Source organism: Peromyscus californicus, unplaced genomic scaffold (genome assembly GCF_007827085.1).
Source record: "Peromyscus californicus insignis strain IS unplaced genomic scaffold, ASM782708v3 Scaffold_13__1_contigs__length_99412109, whole genome shotgun sequence".
Taxonomy (NCBI): domain Eukaryota; kingdom Metazoa; phylum Chordata; class Mammalia; order Rodentia; family Cricetidae; genus Peromyscus; species Peromyscus californicus.
Genome location: NW_026294424.1, coordinates 90,374,240 through 90,391,140, shown reverse-complemented (window position 1 = coordinate 90,391,140; position 16,901 = coordinate 90,374,240). Strand labels below are relative to the sequence as shown.

The 16,901-nt window shown below is 45.0% G+C and overlaps 1 protein-coding gene across 2 annotated transcripts in view; it reads right to left on the bottom strand.

Moving 5' to 3' along the window:
• Positions 1-1,236: 1,236 nt before the first annotated feature.
• Enoph1 (enolase-phosphatase 1) overlaps positions 1,237-16,901 on the bottom strand; it is a 35,014-nt gene continuing 19,349 nt past the window's right edge. For both annotated transcript variants that reach the window (XM_052735464.1, XM_052735466.1), the window contains exons 2-6: positions 15,596-15,697; positions 14,037-14,239; positions 10,006-10,138; positions 5,681-5,804; positions 1,237-2,222 (exon numbers count right to left, since the gene is read on the bottom strand). In XM_052735464.1, the coding sequence (XP_052591424.1) occupies positions 2,086-2,222; positions 5,681-5,804; positions 10,006-10,138; positions 14,037-14,239; positions 15,596-15,697 (699 nt within the window). In that variant the 3' untranslated portion in view covers positions 1,237-2,085. The remainder of the gene's footprint in view (positions 2,223-5,680; positions 5,805-10,005; positions 10,139-14,036; positions 14,240-15,595; positions 15,698-16,901) is intronic.

Sequence of the window (16,901 nt, the reverse complement as noted above, 5' to 3'; positions counted from 1 at the left end):
CTTCCCTCTGCAACTCTACAAACATCAGTCAGGCTTAGCAACCAAGGCCAGCATAAACCGCAGATCTCTCCACTCCAGAATTACTGATTAGAGAATCCTCTCCCTAAAACAGAACAACCAAGATGTAGAATACTCAGCTACCTCTCTAGCACCATGCCTGCCTGCATGCCGCCATGCTCCACCAGGATGACAATGGACTAATAAGCCTCTGAATTGTAAGCCACCCCAATTAAATATTTTTCTTTTATAAGAGTTGCCGTGGTCATGGTGTGTCTTCACAGCAGTAGAAACCCTAACTAAGACACTGTTATTAAAGGATAACCATTTGTCATCCGCCCATAAACCTGTCTACAAAAATACAGATTTAATCCTTTCATGAGTTTGTGATTTACAAATTATTTACAAATTATTTCCATTTCTATGACTTACGAAAACTTGATTCTAAATCTAGTCTGTCTGACCCAAAATCTGAATCAACATAACATTTTTTCTCTATCTCCTTCCCCCCTCATATTTGCGAGACTTTTCCTCATAGTCAACGCATCCCCAAAGTTATTCCTCCAGGATTTTCTTGAGCAATTAGAAAAATAACTTTTTCCTTCAAGCATTTTCTTATACAGCTTTGAAAAAAAATGAGGTAGTACCAGGTGATGGTGGTGCATGCCTTTAATCAGCACTCAAGAGGCTGGATCTGGGAGTTCAAGGACAGCCTGGTCTACAGAGAGAGTTCCAGGACAGCCAGGCCTACAGAGAGAAACCTTGTCTCAAAACAAAACAACACTAACAAAAAGACGAGATGGCTCAGTGGGTAAAGGCTCCTGCCAACGAGACTCATGACCCAAGTTCAATACCCAGGTCCCCAGATGGTAGGTGAGGAGCAGCTATCATCAACTGTTCGGCCCCCCCTTACACACACACACACACACACACACACACACACACACACACACACACACACACACACACAATTAAAATGTGGAGGAAAAAACACATTTTTTTGTATAGTTATAAAAATTCCAAGAAACGTCATTCTGCGTTTACTGTCGGAATTAAACAGTAACAACATTCAAACACCAGCTGAAGCTAGGTAACGATTTTCATTCATAGTCTGCTAAAAGAGACATGCGCATTACACACTCAGTGCGAAAACTAAAGAACGTCCAACCATTCAGCTGCTCCGGGCTTACTCTCCTGTTTGCTTCTGGCGCATGAGGTACAATCAATCCACAATCTATATGAAACTGAAAGAGGAAAACGCCTTTATTAATTAATTACACGAAGCTGACAGGAAATCCTGTCAGAGTGGCATCGGGATAAACAATACTGTTATAAAATGTACATCTTCACATCCATTTCAGAGGGAATATTACACATTAGAGCTCTTTGTGGCGTTATACTGGTTTCAATAAAACATTTTTTAAAAATAGTCATCAACATATATTCTCAAACTATGCTAAGACATAAAAAGGCAACTATCAAACCGTGCTAACAATGGCAGGGTGGCGGGGCCACTGCCACACGGGCTGCTTGTGACCACCGCTCTAGAGGCGGACGCTGCCTAACACCTACTATACCTGACTGATCACACCAACCCTTTCTCTGAGGGGAAGCGAGGCCTGTCTCCTGTACACAGGGACGTGAATCTGGGCGCAGCAGGGTGATTGAGTCCACAAGGAGACATGGTCGGTGGGTCCCTCTTACGGATGCCTTTGAAGCACTTCCAGTTTTAAAATAACAAGGTCTCTGGATAACAATTTCTCAAAACTGCTCCCCACTTCAGTGAGGGATGTGATACCATCACACATTTGGTCTGTACCTTTGCAGTTTCTTTCTATCAAATGCACTCTCGTGCACTGGTAAGACTTAAGAGTTACGGTCTACACAGAAAGCATCTTTACATGAATTTGGTTCTCACGGAACTGACAACTTTTCTCACATATGTGCCTGTGGAAATTAATCTGAGCACACACACATACATGTAGATACACTTGCATATGTCTGTGTGCACACATAAGTAAGTTACTGTTACAATTAGAATAAAGCTGGACATCGGGGGGGACAGTTGCGCCTCGCTCGGAACCTGCTCTATGTTGACGGCAGGTAGAGCTCACTGAAGGACGTGATGAGGTTGTAGTATGTCTTCTCATCGTCTGTTAACCCTGCATTACCAGGTCTCACCACCACAGCGACATGCACGTCTGCCTCCTCAGCAGCACTGGCCTCTGGGAAATCAAAGCACAGGTGAGACACACACTAAAAAGCACCTGACTGAACACGAGAGACAGAAACACAGCCCATCCTACACTGTGCTTTAATTAGAGCTACTGATGACTCAACACAGGCTTGCTCTGGCCCACACCCTTTGTCCGTTCCTACAAATTAGCCCCAGACAGCTGAGCTGTTTCTCAAAGGGCAAGCTGTAGGGTCTAACTCACCAATTAAGTAGACAGAGAACAAGGGTGGCCTATGATCTAATCTGGCCAAAGTACAGGCTCTAACCTCAGGTCCCAACAGGTCATGCATGTCCCCTGCCTAGATGCCATCTTTTTTGCCTGACAAATTCCTACTCTTCAGACTTCCACTCAAAACATGACGCCATCCAGAAGCGCCATTCCTGTATTAGAGCGGCCCGCATGCGTCTCACAGTCTGTACTCAGCTGTCCAACAATGCACTTTATTACTGTTTACCCTCCTTAGACTGTGGGTGCCTTAGATCAGTGACTGGGATGGTGCTGGGTGGCAGAGAGTAAAAACAAGGCCCGTCATATTCACTTAGGTAAGCTGGTGTTACAGGGGTATCTCTAATAGACCTTGGCTTACATTCATCTCTCCATTTTATTTTTATTTGAAAAACAACAGCTACTTTCATCTTCAAAAGCATCTACTCCACACTAGGAACCAGACTTGGATGAGAGATATGTGCACAAAACAGGGCTCCCGCCTTTGTGTGCAGCTCCCGTCCTCATCGTCTTTCCCAGCAACTCCAAGTACTTATGCTGTTAGCCCTGGCCCAGTCTACAGATACCGAAACAGAGCAAAGCAACTGTAGGCCTAAAACTTTTACTGTCAGCCTGACTCAATGCCCAATACTCTAAAACAGTGGTTCTCACCCTGTGGGTCATGACCCCTTTGATGAACCTCTACCTCCAAAAATATTTACATTATGATTCATAACAGTAGCAAAATTACAGTTATGAGATAGCAATGAAACTAATTTTCTGGTTGGGGTCCCCACAACTTGAGGAGCTGTATTAAAGGGTAGCAGCATTAGGAAGGCTGAGAACCACTGCTCTAGAACAAAGGCTGGCAAAGCACAGCACTCCGTCCTTAAAAGTCGTACTGGCACACGGCTACACCTGTTCATCTGCGTACTGTTTGTGACTGCTTTTGCACAAGAGAAGGCTGGATAGCTGTGACAGAGACTCTGTGGGCTGAAAGCTGCGTATTTGCTATCTGGTGCCAACTCTTCTTCATCTAGGCACCAAATACTGCAAGTGTACTCTGCAGACACCGCACGCTACAATTCCAACAAGTCTTCTCGTTTCCTTTCCTTCTTTAGTACCGTTGGCACCATCAGCTTGGTTTTCTGCCCTGCCCTGGATGTGACAGGATGGACACATGGTACAAACCCCACAGGAACAGAGCTGACAGAAGGGCAAAGCAAGCAACCGCCACCTCTCCCATCCCAGCTACAGATCATCCAAGTGCTGGGCCTCCGGCCTAACGGGAGGGGAGCTGGGGCGGGGCTTACTGGACACCTAGATAAAGCTGATTTTATTTTAAGGCCAATTTAGGATGGTATTCCCAGTCTTTAACATTGGGACTATAGCCAGGCATGGTAGCACACACCTTTAATCCCAGTATCTGGAAGGCAGAGGCAGGCAGATCTGAATTTGAGGCCAGCCTGGTCTACAAAGTAAATGCCAGGATGGCCAGGGTTACAGAGATGCCCTGTCTCAAAACAACAACAAACAAACAAAAACAGAGTTGGAATACATACTCCAGTTTCTTGTGACTGTATACATTTCCTTTTACTCATGTTAGAAATTAACTCCTTGCACTTCAACCCTAGGAAACGGCTTAAATTAAACAAGAAAGACTTGAGTGCAGGTCAGTTTTTGAAAAGTACCTAAAGACAAAACTATGAAGAAAGGCTAAGTAGTCTTGAAGGAGTTGTGGGCCAGTGAGATTGCTCGGCTAGTAAGAGCACTCACTCCCAAACCCGATGACACGAGCTCCATTACCCAAATCTACATGGTAGGAGAAACCTGACACCAACTCAGCACCAGCCACACACACTGTCTTCTAATCTCAGTGCACACAGAGCACCTGACTCCGGCATAATAAATGCATGGACACGTGAACAAGAGTTAGAGTTACTTAATGTGCACACGTGTGTGGATGCATGTGCCTGTGCACGTATGCCCATGGAGACAAGAGGACAACCTGGAGTGTCCTGCCTCAGGCACTGGTCACCTTTTTCTTCCTGACGCAGGGTCTTTCACCGGCCTGGAACTACCAGAAGCTAGGCTGGCTGGTGAGGACGCCCAAGGATCTCCCTGTCTCCTTCTCCCAAGAACCAGGATTACAAATATGCATTGCCCACACCAAGCATTGTTTCTCCCCCAGTGCACTTAGGTGTGGAAAAGGAGAACTTGCCAGGAAGTGGAAGGACCTAGGCGGTTTACAGAAGTCCAGCCCCAGCCTTGACATGCAAGAGAGCCCGGCCCTCACCAAACCTCAGGGCAACAAGGCCCTATGAATGGTACTACCTGCCCAGATTACAAACTTCAGCCAAGCTAGCAAGGAGTGACAATGTACTTTTCTTTCTATTAATATGTATGAAGTACACATGGTAGCAGCAGGTACCGCTGTGACATGCACATAATCATTTTATCACATTCACCCATTATCCTCTCTTGTCCCCGACCCCCTTCCTCTTATAGCTAGCCCCTTTTCTATTGTCATGTCTTTTTGGGGGGTAGGAGGGCTGCTCTCCCATTCTTGTGTGTGTGTGTGTGTGTGTGTGTGTGTGTGTGTGTGTGTGTGTGCACATGCATGTGCAGAGGGGATATGGTATCTGTGTGTGCCTGTGTGTATTACACACCTTACTGTCTTGAAACAGTCTCTCACTGAACTAGAACTCATTTGGGTTAGGATAGAAAGCTCCCAGAACACACCTCTCTTCACTACAGCTAAGATTTCAGGTACATACAGCCATACTTGGTTATGTGGGTCCTGGGGATCTGAACTCAGGTTCTCAGGATTGTATAGCAAGCACGCTTCCCACTGAGCAAGCTCCTAGTCCCAAACCCTCCCATGAGGGATGATTCAGACATCCAATAAGATACCACATATATGAGAACTACCCTAATGTGACTCTGAGCGGTCCTCCACAGCTCAGGCATCCCATCACTGGTCTCCATCAGGTGTTGCTAAGCTTGGGGAGGTTGTGGAACTTTCGGGAAAGAGGGCCTCCCTGGAAGATGTGGGCTAGGACGGGGTACGGTCCAGGCCCGCTTTGGTCTCCTGTGCTTCCTGCTCTGTGACTATGTGAGAGGTGACATGTGATCATGACGGCTCCATCCTCTGGACTACGAGCAAAACCAAACCTCTCCCCACTTAAAGCTGCTCCCCCTGGGTACTGCATCACAAAGACAACAAAAGGCCAGCTTCTTACCTAAAGTGACATCTGTGAGGAACAAGATGTTGTTGGTCAAGCACCCAATGCTATCTGCAATCTTCCGGTAACTCTCGCTCTCCACTTTGTGTCCTATCTTGGTATCAAAGTGGCCGTCAATAAGCTGAACAAGAGAATGAGAAGGACTATTCAGTACAAATATATGTGCAACATATCACGCCCGTTCACTGCAGGCCTTCCTCTGAAATGCATGCCAGGCACAGTGACTTCATTCCATAAATGTTTACTGAAAACATAGCTAATGGAGAACTTTATGGAAGCTATAAAAGAACAAAGACTTTATGGTAATAAATACTTGGAAGAAATCTACTAATTCAACCTATGTTTCATCTGGTTGCCATTAGCATTGTTTTGTACCCCAAATCACTTCAAATACGCATGCCCTACAACACTGTTTACATTCAAACTACTTAGCCTGGATTTTGCTCCAGATGAAAAAGAAGGCTGTGTCCGGGTGGTGGTGGCCCACGCCTTCCATCCCAGTACTCGGAGGCAGAGGCAGGCGGATCTCTGTGAGTTTGAGGCCATCCTGGTCTACAGAGCAAGTTCCAAGACAGCCAAGGAAGTTACACAGAGAAACCTTATCTCAAAAAAAACCAAAAAACAACAAGAAGATTGTGACTATTGACCTTCTGATCCTAGAATGAAAAGATGTCTAGCCAAGTGTACTGGCACATGCCTCTCATCACAGCAGTTCTAGGCAAGCAGGAGATTCACTACCAAGGTCAGCCAGATTCACACAGCACAATTCAGGCCAGCCAGGGCTGCACACCCAGACCCTACCTCAAAAAACAAAGTGCTGTGGGATGTTTTGTATGGCAAATGTGTTGCTGATTAGTCAATAAATAAAACACTGATTGGCCATTGGCTAGGCAGGAAGTGTAGGCGGGACAAGGAGGGGAATAAAGCTGGGAAGTAGAAGACTGAGTCAGAGAGACACTGCCAGCCGCCATGATGAGAAACAGCATGTGAAGATGCCGGTAAGCCACGAGCCACGTGGCAAGGTATAGATTTATAGAAATGGATTAATTTAAGCTGTAAGAACAGTTAGCAAGAAGCCTGCCACGGCCATACAGTTTGTAAGCAATATAAGTCTCTGTGTTTACTTGGTCAGGTCTGAGTGGCTGTGGGACTGGCAGGTGAGAGAGATTTGTCCTGACTGTGGGTCAGGCAGGAAAACTCTAGCTACAACAAAGCGTGAAAAGATATCTCTAACCAGAACCTTTATTAATAGGTTATTATTCTGCTTTCAAGAAACTTTCACTTTTCTTCCAAGACAGGATGACTGGAGCTATGGCTGACCTTGGACCTGAACTCCTGATCCTTGTGTCTCCATCTCCCAAGCTAGGATACAAGTAAGCACAGGCACACCCAGCTTCGTTTCTAATTAACACATCTTGGAACACTACCCTTGAGGGCTTGGACCTAACTGGGATCAAATGCTTGCTAATTTACCCAGTAGTAATTAAAGTAAGCTCATATTCAGCAGGTTCAGCTTTGACTGTCTGGATGTCTTTCGCCAACTAAAAGCAAATTTAACAATCAAAGACAGAAAGGCAATGTTAAGGTTTGAGGTGGTTTCTGCTACGGCACGCAGCCTAGGCTAGCTTCTGGGTGGTCCCCGTCCTCACCTCCTGGTCACTGTAACAGCGCTGGGGCGACAGTGCTGCTCCCAGTCTGACTTTTTAAATGGTTCCAGGAACTGAACTCAGGCCCTCAGGTTTCCTGGAAAGCACTTCTATCTGCTCAGCCATCCACAGGCCCAGGGTTGGTTGGTTGGTTTTTTAACTATGAAAAAAATTGAGACCGATTCTGCACACTTCTTTTCTCTATTTGCCTCCCCTGGTAACTGGAGAATGCGACTTTTACTACTGAAATCAGTAGGTAATGATCATGCCGTGGGTATGTTGACCTTACTGTCTATCTCACTGAATGGAGAGTCTTTGTATTTAGAAAATAGTCATCACTGATTAAAAGATCCCATTACTGGTTCGATATCTGATATAAAAGACAAAAAGAACATATACTAAAACTAGAATATGGCATTATCCAAAACCAAAATGTACCCTACACACCCAATATGGGCCCAGAAAAGACTAATTTTAGAGATGGGAGTATAGCAACTGGCCTCCAGAAAATTAAAGTTAGTTAGCCAATTAATTCTGTTTAGTTAGCCCTTCTGGGGAGGGCAAGAGTTTCTTCTGATTTGCTGATTGTCTGAGTTAGTGTTTCTATTGCTGTGGAGAGGCACCATGACCATGGCAACTCTTTTTTTTTTTTTTCCTCCTCTTCCTCCTCCTCCTCCTTTTTTGTCTTTTTTCGAGATAGAGTTTCTCAGTGTAATTTTGGTGCCTGTCCTGGATCTCGCTCAGTAGACCAGGCTGGCCTCGAACTCACAGAGATCCGCCTGGCTCTGCCTCCCGAGTGCTGGGATTAGGCATGTGCCACCACTGCCTGGCTCCATGGCAACTCTTATAAAGGAAAACCGTTCATTGAGGTGGTGGCTTAATGTTTCAGAGGTTCAGTCCATTATCACCATGGCGGGGAGCATGGCTTGAAATCTGTTTTCTGAGTTTGTGTGTGCAGGTGCATGTGTGGTTGTGTCTGAGGTAACAGCTCCAGAGCTCCTCCCCCATCACTCTCCACTCACGTTTTTAACATTATTGGTTAATTTTTTGTCTGTTGTGTTTGTGCATAGGCATGCTACAGAGGACAGCTTGGGAAAGGTGGTTTTTTTCTCTGTGTGGGTGCCAGGGATCAAACTCAACTCACTAAGCTTGGAGGTGAGTGCCTTTACTCATGGACCCAACTCGCCAACCTTTCCCTATTTTTTGAGACCTGGTCTCTCCCTGACCCTGGAACTCACCACTTTGGCCAGCAAGCCCAAATGATCCTCCTGTCTCTGCACCCCCAGTGCTGGAATGAGAAGCCCGTGCCGCGCAGCTTGGCTTCTGCATGGGTGCTGGGAATCAAACCCGGGTCCCCCGGCTTGCAGAGCAAACACTTTACCAACTGAGCTGTTTTCCCAGCCCCAGAACCCATTTTACACAAACTTCTGGTGATCCTTATACACAAGAAAAATTTATGAGACTTCCAACTCAAAAGCTGGTACTACACAAAATATTTCACCTGCTGAAAGCCAGGCAGAGCCAGGCACTCTCAGAGGCCCTGAGACAGCACAAAAGGAACCAAGCTCTGTCTTTGCCCAGGCGCAAGATTTGACAAGGTCCAATCGGGCTCGGAACAGGGCCTCGAAGGAGTTATGGTTTCTGTTCCTGGGAACTTGGCTTTCCCAAGAGACTGGAGTCATCAGTCCCAGGGCCGCTGTGCTCTGACATCTGAGACAGCCTGTGTCCCCTGGGCAATGTGCCTAACTTCCTGCTAGCTTTGTCCCATTGTCCCCCTTGCAAGCTGTACGTAAGATGCGGCATTCTTAATGAACTTGCCTGTGGGAGCCATCCGCTTGTGCAGGACCTCCTGACCCCAAACTTTCCTGGCTTCTCCATCTTCTCATCCTCTGGTCACCTCTCTCTAAGGAACCTGTCACTGAAGAATGACCTGCTGGCCAAGGTCATTCATCCTCTATAAGGCACCCTCGGTTTTTCCACATCTTTTTACGACAGTCAGTACAACTGTCTAGCTGTCAATTTAGCTTATTTAGTAGATTTTTTTATTATTTTTATTTATTTATTTATTTATTTTTGGTTTTTTTTCAAGACAGGGTTTCTCTGTGTAGCTTTGCGCCTTTCCTGGTACTCACTTTGGAGACCAGGCTGGCCTCGAACTCAGAGATCCACCTGCCTCTGCCTCCCGAGTGCTGGGATTAAAGGCTTGAGCCACCACCGCCCGGCCAATTTTTTTTTTTTTACTATTCAATATTTCATGCTTTGATAGTATCAAAACAAAGTAATCCAACCTGCTGGTTAGTTTTTGTCCACCTGACACAAACTAGAGTCATCTTTGAAGAAAAAAACCTCAATTAAGGGATTATCTCCATCAGGCTAGCCTCTGGGTATATCTGTGGAGCCCTGTCTTGGTTAATGACTAACGTAGGTGGTACCACCCTTGGGCAGGTGGCCCTTGGCTGCATGAAAAAGCAAGCCAATAGAGCAGCCCTCCTTTGTGGTCTCCACATCAGTGCCTGTCTCCAGCTGCCTGCTCAAGTTCCTACCCTAACTCCCCCAAAAGACTTGATATGGATGTGGAAGCCAAAGAAATCCTCCCCTCACAGCCCCGGTTGCTTTGGTCATAGTACTGATCACAGCAATAGCAAACAAATTAGGACACTGAGTAAAGTAACCTACCTCAAGAATATCTCCTTCTGTGGAATGCCCAAAGAGCAGCTTCTGAGCCTCTACGCTCCCTGAAGAGTAGATGTACACCTTCATTCCAGCCTCTCTCCACCTTTTGACTGCTGGAACCACATCTGAGAAGAACCTGGAGGAAAATCAGCAAGTTACAAAGCAGAAGCTCACCATCAGGCCAGATGAAAATCAGACAGTACAGAGATGCCATACCTCTTTGCCTCAGCTCAAATGGTAACCTGAGAAGCAACTCCATGAAACAGAAAATTCCTGCGTTTCTAATAAACAGGTCATTGGAGTTCCAGGATCACAGATTAGAAGCAACAAGTTTGGTGGAGAGAAGAGTATTTGACAATGAAAAGCATGAAGAGATGAAGTAAGTACTGCTAGTGGGTAGAGAGACGGCTCAGTTAAGAGCACTTAGTGTTCTCGCAGAGGACCCTAGTTCCGTTCCCAGCACCCACACGGCAGCTCACAACTGCGGGTAACGCCAGTTCCAGGGAATCCAATGTCCTCTTCTGACCTCCATGGGCACCAAGCATGTATGTGGTGTACTTACATACATGAAGACAAAAAACTTACACAAATAAAATAAATAAATCTAAGAAAGTGACTATGTTTTGCTGTGGGATGTTCTGTATGTCAAATGTGTTGCTGATTAGTCAATAATTAAAACACTGATTGGCCATTGGCTAGGCAGGAAGTGTAGGCGGGACAAGGAGGAGAATAAAGCTGGGAAGTGGAAGGCTGAGTCAGAGAGACACTGCCAGCCGCCACGATGAGAAACAGCATGTGAAGATGCCGGTAAGCCACGAGCCATGTGGCAAGGTATAGATTAATGGAGATGGATTAATTTAAGCTGTAAGAACAGTTAGCAAGAAGCCTGCCACGGCCATACAGTTTGTAACCAATATAAGTCTCTGTGTTTACTTGGTCGGGTCTGAGCGACTGTGGGACTGGCAGGTGATAGAGATTTGTCCTGACTGTGGGCCAGGCAGGAAAACTCTAGCTACAAATGGTGCCCAACGTGGTGGCAAGAGTTTCCACCTAAAAACCTGAAAAAAGATTCTAAAATGGAGCTAAAAACAGCTTCCTAATTGTCTCTCTCAAATGAGCGGCAGCTGCCGATTTGAGCTACTGGTGGGTTCCTATCGTGCACGCTCGACCTGCTGCCGTATGGCAGGAATGAGGCCTCTGCAAGTGGCACATTAAGCTGCATGGTGGATTTAGCCTTTGCAGGTACAAAACAAAAAAAGAGGTTTCTGGTCTACACGCTGCTTGGATAAAAGCATAGAGACCCACGATAGCTCCCAGAGCTGGTGGAAAACACCATGTTGGGAAGCTAAGGTGGGTGGAGCCAGCAGCTACAGCTGCTGCAGTTTAAGGCAATAGATTCACAATAAGACAGATTCAGATGTAATAGTTTAAAATGTGTGTAAAATATACGTAGGCTTGAAAGAGACAAAAAAGGTGATATATAGAGTTATAGAAACAAATACATAGTTTTAAAAAATAAAGTCTTTAAAGAAACAGTAAAGGTAGTATAAAAAATAAGCCACATAAAAATGGATATTACACAGAGAATCTGCATTGTGTTGTTTTTGGGACTTTTAACTGCAGAAAAACATTTGATTGTAAAAGCTGTTGAGTTATGCCAAAATGTATATTTTAAAGGTACCTTGACTTCAAAATTTGAATATAAGGATATGTTACTTTGGAAAGGAGACTCTGCTTTTGTTCCCACAGAAAGCCAGAGGCTATGGATTTGTTCCAGATTAAGATACATCAGGTTTGACCAGCCAAGATCCCCTGAAAAGTCTCCGATGACACCATGGCCCAGATGATCCAACATCCAGAATGGTTTGAAGGCAACTGGCTCAGACGATACACCCTCATGGACTTTTCCATAATCCTAAAATTTCCTTTGTATCCCCATAAGATACAGCGCCCCCCTCCAGCAGGAAGTAGTAAGAGAAGCTACGCCCAAATTCCCAAATTATATGTAATTTTACTTTGTTAAGGTTAAAACCTTCCTTTTTTTAAAAAAAAAAAAGGGGGGGAAGTGCTGTGGGATGTTCTGTATGTCAAATGTGTTGCTGATTAGTCAATAATTAAAACACTGATTGGCCATTGGCTAGGCAGGAAGTGTAGGCGGGACAAGGAGGAGAATAAAGCTGGGAAGTGGAAGGCTGAGTCAGAGAGACACTGCCAGCCGCCACGATGAGAAACAGCATGTGAAGATGCCGGTAAGCCACGAGCCATGTGGCAAGGTATAGATTAATGGAGATGGATTAATTTAAGCTGTAAGAACAGTTAGCAAGAAGCCTGCCACGGCCATACAGTTTGTAACCAATATAAGTCTCTGTGTTTACTTGGTCGGGTCTGAGCGACTGTGGGACTGGCAGGTGATAGAGATTTGTCCTGACTGTGGGCCAGGCAGGAAAACTCTAGCTACAATGTTTTAATTCTCAAGGAGCCAAAATAACATAAATAATGTTATTTAATGGATGCAGTTTATTTATAAGACTAATTTACCTTCACTGTGCTTTGAGAAGCCATGAAAATGCTTTCCTCTCAATTTTAAAAAGATTTATTTTAGTGTTTTTCTTGCATGTAAGAGTATTTCTTGCATATATGTAAGGACATACCCTGAAATTGCAATGCTTCCTTTAAAGGGCAGATCCTTGTGGCAGACATAAATATCTCATTTAGCAAAACAAAATACAAGAAATACATAAGAAACACAAGCAGCTGGAAATGGTCTTGAATCTGAGGATTTACATAAGGCAACTGACTAAAATCCTTTAAAAAATGAATCTCTGAGATCAGCTGGGTGTGGAAGTACACATCTACATTCCATCACTGAGAAGGCTGATGCAGGAGAATCCCGGTTTGAAGCCATGCTGGGCGACAGTGCCAGTCCAGGCCGGCTAGGAGATATACATACATGATGAGACCCTATCTTTAATTTCTTTACATCGTGTGTGTGTGTGTGTGTGTGTGTGTGTGTGTGTGTGTGGCTGTGCCTGCATGTACGTGCAAGTGCAGACACACACCTGCACACAGGCACATGTCATAGCACACATATCAAGGTCAGAGGTCAATTTGCAGTTGTTTATCTCCTTCCACAATGTAGATTCCGGGGACTGAACTCAGGCTGTTAGCCTTGGCTGCACTCGCCCTTGCTCACTGAGCCATCTCACTGGCCCGAGACTGTTATGTTTTGTTTTTCAACCTCAGCAATGCAACACTCGGCAGGAAGGCTAGCAGAAATCCCGGAACTGAGACTCAAAAAGCAGAAGTAACAGTGCCCGCCAGTGACCTCAAAGTAACATGACTTCATGGCCTTCGTACTTCTCTTTCTCTGATTTTATTATTTTATGTGTTTGAGTGTTTTGCATGCATAATGTATATACATGCCTAGTGACTGTGGCGGTCAGAAGTGGGCACTGGGTGCCCCAGAACTGCTAACTGCTGAGCCCTCTCACTTCTCTCATCAGCAAAGAGCTGGCTGGGAACAGCAGACCCGCAGTGCCCTCACCGTGTGAGTGCCACTGGCGTGCTGCAGGTGAACTGACCTGGCTGGCTCACAGAAGGCTCAGGGAAGTCCAGCTCCCAAGTGCTGATACCACAGATGTACACCACACCAGGCTGAAGTTGCCACGTTCTAGGAAGCTACTTTAAAATAGAACTAAAAGTCTTTCACCCACCCACAGAGCCCCAGATCTAGGGGACTAAGCTGAGAAAATGATTCTGGAAAATAGAAAACAACTCATTGGCTATCATAAAAGCAATACCAATTTTATCTTTTTGTTTGTTTGTTTTTTCTGCGATAGGGTCTCTATGTACCCTGGATTTCCTAGAACTCAAGAGATCTGCCTGCCTCCTAAGTGCTAGGATTAAAGGTGTGTGCTATCATGCCTAGCAACTTTATTTTTTACTAATTGTGCAACTTAGAAGGCAGAAAGGGGAATAGTGAGGGGAGTATGTGGATTGGGGCCTATGAAATGTTTTATCATTAGAGCACATACTCTGCCTTCATGCGGCCAGCTGTGAATGCCGCCTTCCACATGTGGCCCTGCAGCTGTTTGAGCGCTGTGGTCTTTCGGTCATGAGACATCTGCCAGTACACATTATCTACCACAGCCTGGATCATCTGCTGCAGATCATCCACTGCGTCTCCAGATGCCACAGGGATTGGAACAACCCCATCCAGGTGTGCATCCTCTTCAGCCTTTAATCAGAAACAAATCAAATTTATTTATGTGTACATTTAAAGAGTGTTATATGCTTGCACACACACATACACTCATGCATTCATGTATTTAAAAAAAAGATACAACAAAACCAGGCAGATCAATTTCTTCAACTATTAATTGTCCTGAGAACTGCTAAAAATTATTCTTAAATGATCTGGCAAAAATGGATCACTAGGTAAAAAGCACTTGCCACTAAGCCTGAAGACCTGAGTTCAATCTCTGGGACCCACATGATCAAAAGGAGAGGAAACAACTCTCTCTCAAGCTGTGCTCCGACTCCACAAGTGTACACACACACACACACACACACACACACACACACACACACACACACACACATATACACACACAAACACACATACTCACACACACACATACACACACACCCCTAAAATAAATTCATATACAAGGACTTTGCAACAATGCGATACATTATCTGAACATAGAATATGTATGTATGGAACCTTTGTTGAGACAATTAAAAAAAAAAATGAGTATTTCAGAATAACCTCAAGTTATCCAGAAAACTTAGCAAACCCCAATACTGCATGATTCAACAGATGTTACAATTATTACTAATCCTAACTTATCACCATAGATAAAAGACACGTGGACAGCATTCTACAATCCGGTGTAGGAAAACTGCTGGTCAGGGCTGTACAACATGCAAGGTCTTTGCCACCAAAGTCAGCACTCCATGAGAAGAAGGAAGTACAGACCGGATAGAGAGCGGCAGAGAGCAGTCTGCAGCTGGGCCAAGGTAAACTGGCTGAGAAGTCTGGAGGACGGCAGGCCTCGAAGACCCATGAGCACTGTAAGGGGATAGCTTCATGCCATGAGGTAGGTAGGACAGTAGAAAATGACAAGGGGCTAGCACTCTGTGACATTAATGAAACGTGATGAGACTGCACAAAACCTTGTGTATTGCACCAGAAAGGCTTCATTTTTCAAATACTCAGGCTTTCACACAATTTAAATAGTTGCTGAAAGAAGCAATTCTGCAGACAACAAAGTGCCATGACTTGCTTGTTTTACTACATGCTATGAACCGCTAGGCAGGTAAGTCACTGCACTCCTATCCCCAGGATCCGGGGCGCTGACTGACTGTGCGCTCACAGTGAACTGCTAGGCAGGTAAGTCACTGCACTCCTATCCCCAGGATCCAGGGCGCTGACTGACTGTGCGCTCACAGTGAACTGCTAGGCAGGTAAGTCACTGCACTCCTATCCCCAGGATCCAGGGCGCTGACTGACTGTGCGCTCACAGCATGTCTTAAGTCTCCGGGCATCCTCCACTCTGAGACTCTGGGAATGTGGAAGAAGAGTCCTGACCTGTTTCCTCAGCAGGCTGACATCCTCCTGACACTCCTCCTCGTCCCAGTGTGTCTGCAGGTACTCCTTGACATTTTCTTTGATGTAAGGAAATAAAGTGTCCTGGGGGAAAAACGGGCACAATGAAGAAAGAAAGGAATATTATTTTTTAAATTGCACCACATGATCTGTGTTTTATAATCTCACCTTAACTAACAAATTCAACACTGGAAGTCTCAATAGAAACTGCTGTTGTGGTCTCCTAGTGGGACACATGAGGAGACTATGAAACAGGTACACTAGACCAGAAACTGGTGAGCTGGTCCTGCTTCTATTTATGAAGTTTTGTTGGAATTCAGCCACAATCATTTACTTACATATTCTCTGGCTATTTTGGGGCCACAATGGCAAGAGTTGAGACCATTTAGCCCACAAAGCCTAAAACAAGCTCCCCAGCCATTTCCACAAATCTGTTAACTCTCAGACTACATTGTCAGACCATGGAGTCTTTCTGTTTGCTCACTTTGCTTTTGTTTTGTTATTATTTTTTTATTTTATGCGTATGGGGGTTTACCTTTGTACGTATGCTCACAGAGCATGTCAGATGCCCTGGAAATGGTTTTTTGGGTTTTTTTGGAAATGAGGAGGGTTGTTTTGTTATATTTTGCTGCTTAAGTTTGCTATGTAGTCCAGGCTAGCCTAGAACTCCCATCCTCCTGCATTGGCCTAGTAAGTAATGGTACTATAGGCATAAACTACCATACCCAGCCAAGAAACCGAAGGGAAAGCTTGGGGAAAATGGTAACAGAACCAATCAGAGGTTCTAAAACTATTAACTCACAACCCTGGGGTGTTCCGAGACCTTCTGGGGAACCTGAAAAGTCAAGGTATTTTCCTAGAACACTAAGATGTTGACATTGTCAATGATAATAAAGAAACTTTTATAGGTAAGTTAGCAGAGTGACTAATTTAGCAATGGTTGCCAGTCACCTTCAAACAAGTATTCAGTTTCTGATCAATTTTAAGAGGTCACCACCTCCTTCTTTCCTTCCTTCCTTTTAGTTAGAGTATGCAGTGGGGTTTTCCACAGGCCATGGAGGTACCACAAAGACCAAATACAGATATAAGAACCCAGACATCAGGGCTGGGGAGATGAAGAGCTCTGGCTGCTCTTGGAGAGGACCCAGGTTCCATTCCCAGCTCTCACATGATGGTTCACAACCACCTAACTCCAAGTACAGGGGATACACCCCCTCTTTGGGGGCACTGCATGCACACTGTACACACACATTCAGGTAAAACACCCATACACAGGTAATAAAAAAAA